Source organism: Diabrotica virgifera, chromosome 10, assembly GCF_917563875.1.
Source record: "Diabrotica virgifera virgifera chromosome 10, PGI_DIABVI_V3a".
NCBI lineage: Eukaryota > Metazoa > Arthropoda > Insecta > Coleoptera > Chrysomelidae > Diabrotica > Diabrotica virgifera.
This window is the reverse complement of record NC_065452.1, coordinates 12,815,403-12,821,244: the sequence shown is the minus strand read 5'-3', so window position 1 is coordinate 12,821,244 and position 5,842 is coordinate 12,815,403. Positions and strand designations below refer to the sequence as shown.

Here is a 5,842-nt window from a genome sequence, read left to right as displayed (position 1 = left end):
ATTTCCAAAAAACAATAGACATAGATGAAGAAACCTGCAAACAAAAGAATCGACATCATCCCAATTCGTAATAGACAAGCCATCCCAAATATATGTACAGAGTGTACAGCAACTTTCAGTAAAATAGCCCCTGTAAGTACACCACATACATAACGTGTTTATGAAAAATGTCCCCCAAACGAACGAGAATTTGTTTATTTTTAATCATTGTAAATTTGTGAAACTTTTTAATGCTGTATTCTGTTTTTATTGCAATAATTTATACCGCATAAATTTTCGCTAATGCGCAGAAAAAATATAGATAAAAATAAAAGAAAAACTATAGAACCTGAAAATAGCTTAGAAAACTCCAACTGAAATTGATAAAAATATTTTTAATAAACTGTATAGCAACTCATTATTTTAATAATAAAACCTATTTTTGATCTTATAATAAAAAATTACACAGTATAATCTTCCAATAATATTCAGTACATCAAAGAATCTAATTTAATAACAACATTTTATACCATTTACAGTAAATAAGATGCAAAAGTATTGATACAAGATGTATTTAAATTAGATGCAGTGAGAAACCAGTTTTTCTCTCTTTACTTTTAACATATCCATAATGGATCATTGACCTTAAATTAAAATTTTTGGCCTACTTTTGATAATATGAATTGCTAAAAAATGACTCTGTGATTCTGTGAAATGTCATTTGTGTTCTAAGGTTGACATACTCGAACGCAACTATTTTCATGTCATGTGATCTCTAAGGTCTTTGTCCGATTGGCGTAGGATTGAAAGACATTAGTCTTCCATTTCTTTTTATTTGCGAGTTGAAGTTAAATCTCTGATGTGATTGGTAGTGTAAGTCAGAAATGTTCCAGGTCGAAAGTTCATTTTGATTTCAATTTCAAACTAAACAGAATTAACCGTCTTATAATCAGAAAGGTTTTGTCTTTACAAGTTGGTGGACGTAAAAATTCAAGGCGGTTAAACGTTATAATTTGCATAAAAATATAGTGATTCAAGTTTCAAGTATTGTTATACTAATATAGTTCCTTGGCGTTGGCGTGTGTTACATTTTAGTCCACTCTCCCTTTTGTAGAAGAAATCTAGACGGTTGTGAGTCATCCGGCATTCAGACAATAGCTAAAGGCCACATTGAGATTTTTTTAAAAATCGACAAGAACATATATTAAGGTAAGGAAAACTATTTACTATATAGAATAAGCTATCACTTATGTTATATTTTGTTATAGAATGACTTCCACAAGTTTTAATATTGGTTTAGCTGAAGCTAAAAATTCGAGCCGGGTTCTTAAACCACCAGGTGGTGGACACACCGATATTTTTGGCATTACTGGAGGCAGTGAAATAACTACACCAAGCAAAAAGAAAAATGTACCTCCAACGACAATCAGTAGCTGCTTTTTCCAGGAGGATGAAAAACCCAGAGCTATAGATCAACTTGATAATCTAGACAATGAATCTAATGGCCAGACAAATGGCAATGGAAATATAATTGATGAAAATACAGCACCTGCCCAGGAAATTAAAGAAGATGAAAAGAAAAATGAAGCAGAGCCTCCAAGAAGAGTAAGAGTTCCTCCAGGTGGCTTTTCTTCTGGTTTGTGGTAAATTTTCTCAGTATGTATCATATATTGTATTCTTCTATTTTTAAACGTTTTAACTAGGATATAGATATTAACAGAGGCAGTTTATACCTATTCATCTTCAATGCTTGGGGACTATCTTATTCCAGATTATTCAAATTAAGTACACTTTTTCATAAATTTTTAATGAGTATGCTATGATAATTATATATTACAGTGGAACCTCAATTATCCGTCAGGGCACCGGACCAAGGGTATGACGGATAATCGAAAAGACAGTTAACAGAACATTAAAAAAATTGAAAATTGATAGTACAACTCTCAAATTGTATTTACATGCTTTGTTTTATAAGATAAGAGGAATTTTTGTTCATACAAACGAATCAATTTGGTTTAAAATATTCTGAAATCTTTGTTTGTTTTACTGATGCTTCACATTTTTCTTAATCCGTGTAAGATCATGCAATCTACTTTATTGGCTTCTTGTCAAGAATACCACTCGATGAATTGTTGCATGTGCAATGCAGCTTCTTTACCCAAATCTTGGTCAGTTCAATCAGTTGCAATAACATCAACATCGTCACCATTAAATTCCGAGTCTATGTCAGCTTGTGAATCTGTTTCGTCCGCCTCTTTTGCCATTTCAATTATTTCATCATCTGTCAGCCATCGTCCTTGTCACAAATTAACGATTTGTTTATGTCCTCTTAGTCAACAAAAAAAACCAGTTGATTCAGCCCTAACTTCATTTGTTAGCTCAATGCTCAAACAAAATGAATTGATGACCCAATTTTTGCTTATGTAGTCAATACAATTTACGTACAGACCCTGACGGTTAACAGAGGTGACTGTTAATAGAGAGACGGATAATCGAGGTTCCACTGTATATGGTATATATATGGATGAGTACTGAACCTATAGTGGAATGTGAAAGCAAATATGTGGATACAAAGATACCGAATTAAATAAATGTAAGTATTTATCCATTTATGTAGGATATTAAATTAAGACTGTTTTTCGCCAAATGTATGTTTTGTGATAAAGTCAACTGAATTTTGAATCTGTTCACAAGCTTAACAATGCTCTGAACCAAATATTTCAATTTAATGATAATTATAAAATTTTTAACAGCAATTTTTCATTATGTATTCTTGTAATAATTTTCTGTTTTGAATATTAAAAAATATTTTTGTAATAGGAACTGTGCCATTGTTTAACAAACCTGAACATAAAAAAAATACCTTTGAAATGAATTGACCTATACTAAAATTACAATAAAGATGCACTAGAAATAAACAAACCAAGACACATTGAATGTTACAAGGAGCACTCTCGAATCATGATTTACAATGTATAAACTTTGTAAATCATGATTTGGGAGTGCTCCTTGTAACATTCAACGTGTCTTGGGTTGTTTATTTCTAGTGCATTTTTTTTATAATTTTAGTATGGGCTATTCCACGAATATACGACTATCTTGGATTATCGCCACAACGAATATTTTAGTGTGCAACATAAGAAGTGCGAAAGTAAATGGCTCTACTAATTGTTCCAATAAACAACAATGTATTTTGCAATTTACTTTCATTCTTTATAATTTACACAGTAAAATATTCGTTGTCGAGATAATCCACAACAGTCGTATGTTCGTGGAATAGGGTATATAAATCTTTATCTTTAATATCTAATTTATTATCAAAATACAAAATATTTAGTATCAAAATACAAAATATTTAATAATACATTTAAAAATACAAATTGATTATGCTGTTTTGTTAAAATTATCAACATTAGACATGTTAATTACAGGTAAAACATAATGCAGTGGTTATATAACTCATAATTGTGTGGTGGCAGACAACTCAATTTTTGAGAAACATTTTTATTTATGAAACCTCCAGTGGACAGCAGCCATATGGAAATACAATGTAATTTTATTTCGCCTGTCCGCTGCAGGGTTAAAAACACCTAAAACAATAATCTACTGCTGAAATAGATGACAGTTCAAAATGTTAAATGTCTAGTTTCATATATGAAATAGTGATCTTTTTCACACTCACGATTTTAGCTTTAATTGAATGGGTCCGCCGAATAACATTGTAAGTATCCCATTGTTCGTTTTTGAGAAGTTGAAGAAAAAGTTTTAAAATTGTGATAATGGTGAGTTTATACATTTTAAGGGTGAGTACAACCTTTAAATGTATAAGTTTGCCATTGTTATAATTTTAACACTTTTTTTCTATTTCTTAAAAACAAGTGATTAGGCACTTACATTATTCAGTGGACCCGTCAAATTAATTTTAACTATAAAACTGAAAAGTTGACTTGTCTGCTTGTGTCCCCTAACCACACAGTTATCTATGTGATCTGTTTTTATTAAATAGTTAATTTTCCCGTAAATTTACTTGAAAATATCACCAAATCATTGACTCAGTAAACATACAAACATCTGCCAGACAGATTAAATGAATATTATGACAGGTCTTTATAAAAAAAAATACAATGTACTTGTAGACAACTCGATATACTGATGTGTATGCAAGTTACAGCGTTACTGTAACAGATACAGGTAAACCTAGTTTTGTATAAGCTTATACATTATGCTGGTACAACACTTCGCTATGTGCTATTTGTTACGTGGCTACTCTGTATGCACCCAAATATTTGTCTTTTGAAGTGTGTAAAAACTGACAACTGGATGGATAGGCATATTTGCCATGTATGCTTATGTGCTATGTGTGCACATAAAGCGAATTTTGATGAATGAACCCTCCACACTTAGTCCTATGTGGCTGAATAAGGTGCATAACAAATAACACACAGTGAAGTGTGTTGCGGCAACATTAGATAAACCACATTCAAAAGTGACCTCATGCTGTTGAATACTTCTGTACCTTGGCATTTTGTTAGCCCAGAGTTATACTGTTGTATGTTCTAGTTTTGAGAAAAGGGAAAAACAAAAAAGATTTTAGTTTTATTAATCATTTTTTGTTTTTTCCCTTGGCATTTTGTTGATATTCATTAAAATGAAATAAATTTTTGTTTTTCGCTTTTTTCAAAACATACAACAATATAACTGAGCTAACGAAATGCCAAGGGAAGGAAGTTTTTAACAGCATGAGGTCACCTTTCAATGTGGTTTGTCTAATGTGTAAGCTTTCCTTTGTCATTGGGTTGTATGGATAAAAGTTTATGAGGACAAGCCAAATATAGTTTCAATTGATTTCTACAACTGGGTAATTCTATTCAGGGTCAGAATAACTGGTAAAACAGGTGAATTATAAAAATAACAGGAATTATAAATTAGTGATGAAGACAGAATTTTTATTTGATTTTAAACTTACATTTTCACAATGGTATCAAAATGTTCTCAAATAAGAGCTGCTCTGTATTTAAATCAGTGTAAACAAAAATTTTGTTAGTCATGGCAACCCTTTTTGCGGAAAACTGAAAAGAACTATAAATCCACAAACTATAACCAAAAAATGATATATTTCAGCTCATTTCACCAAAAATGTAAAAGAACGATTTCAGACGTTTTGGTTTACACTGATTCATCTGTTCTGCAAATGTTTCACGGTACTGTTTAACATTTAATATAGTTTATTGTTAGCAAGTAGTAAATAGAAAGCAAAACAAGGAAGCAATAAGCACATATGGATTTTTTCACAAAAGACTCATACTCCTTGTTGTATTTTCTATGGCCTTTGTATTCCACTATTTATTCCACATTTTGTGTTAGCAAAGACAACTGCCTCTGAAAAGTAATTTGTTTTTGATACATGACTATTTTTGTGTTTTTTAGTTTTTTTTTGTAAGTTATCCTTGCATTAAATTTGTTTATTTAAGTAAACAATTTAAAATTTTGTAAATTTTTCAATGTGCTTTGTCATTAATACTCTAAGCATTTGTTATTTTTCTAAAAGGCTGATAATTTTATAATAAAAATAATTAAATATTTTTGTGTTTTTTCTAATTTTTTATTCCCAATTTTTTTCAGGTTTATACTGTCTTATTTATCAATTTACTATTTTAATTGGGAATAAGCTATAATTTTACTTTGAAATTAAGTTTTTTTGACATTTCGATTCCACTTCGTAAATCGTTACCAATATACAGGGTGTAACAAAAATACAGGTCATAAATTAAATCACATATTCTGGGAACAAAAATAGTTCGAATGAACCTAACTTACCTTAGTACTAATATGCACATTAAAAAAGTTACAGCCCTTTGAAGTT

The 5,842-nt window shown here is 30.4% G+C and overlaps 1 protein-coding gene across 1 annotated transcript; it reads left to right on the top strand.

Annotated features, from left to right (window-relative positions):
* Nucleotides 1–832: 832 nt before the first annotated feature.
* Nucleotides 833–5,561, top strand: LOC114329550 (uncharacterized). The gene is made up of 2 exons (XM_028278696.2): nucleotides 833–1,188; nucleotides 1,248–5,561. The coding sequence occupies exon 2, from the start codon at nucleotides 1,249–1,251 to the stop codon at nucleotides 1,624–1,626; it is 378 nt and encodes a 125-aa protein (XP_028134497.1). The 5' UTR covers nucleotides 833–1,188; nucleotide 1,248; the 3' UTR covers nucleotides 1,627–5,561.
* Nucleotides 5,562–5,842: the final 281 nt, after the last annotated feature.

Coding starts and splice junctions, on each gene's coding strand:
- LOC114329550 (XM_028278696.2), top strand. CDS start 1,249: ATGACTTCCACAAGTTTTAATATTGGTTTAGCTGAAGCTAAAAATTCG.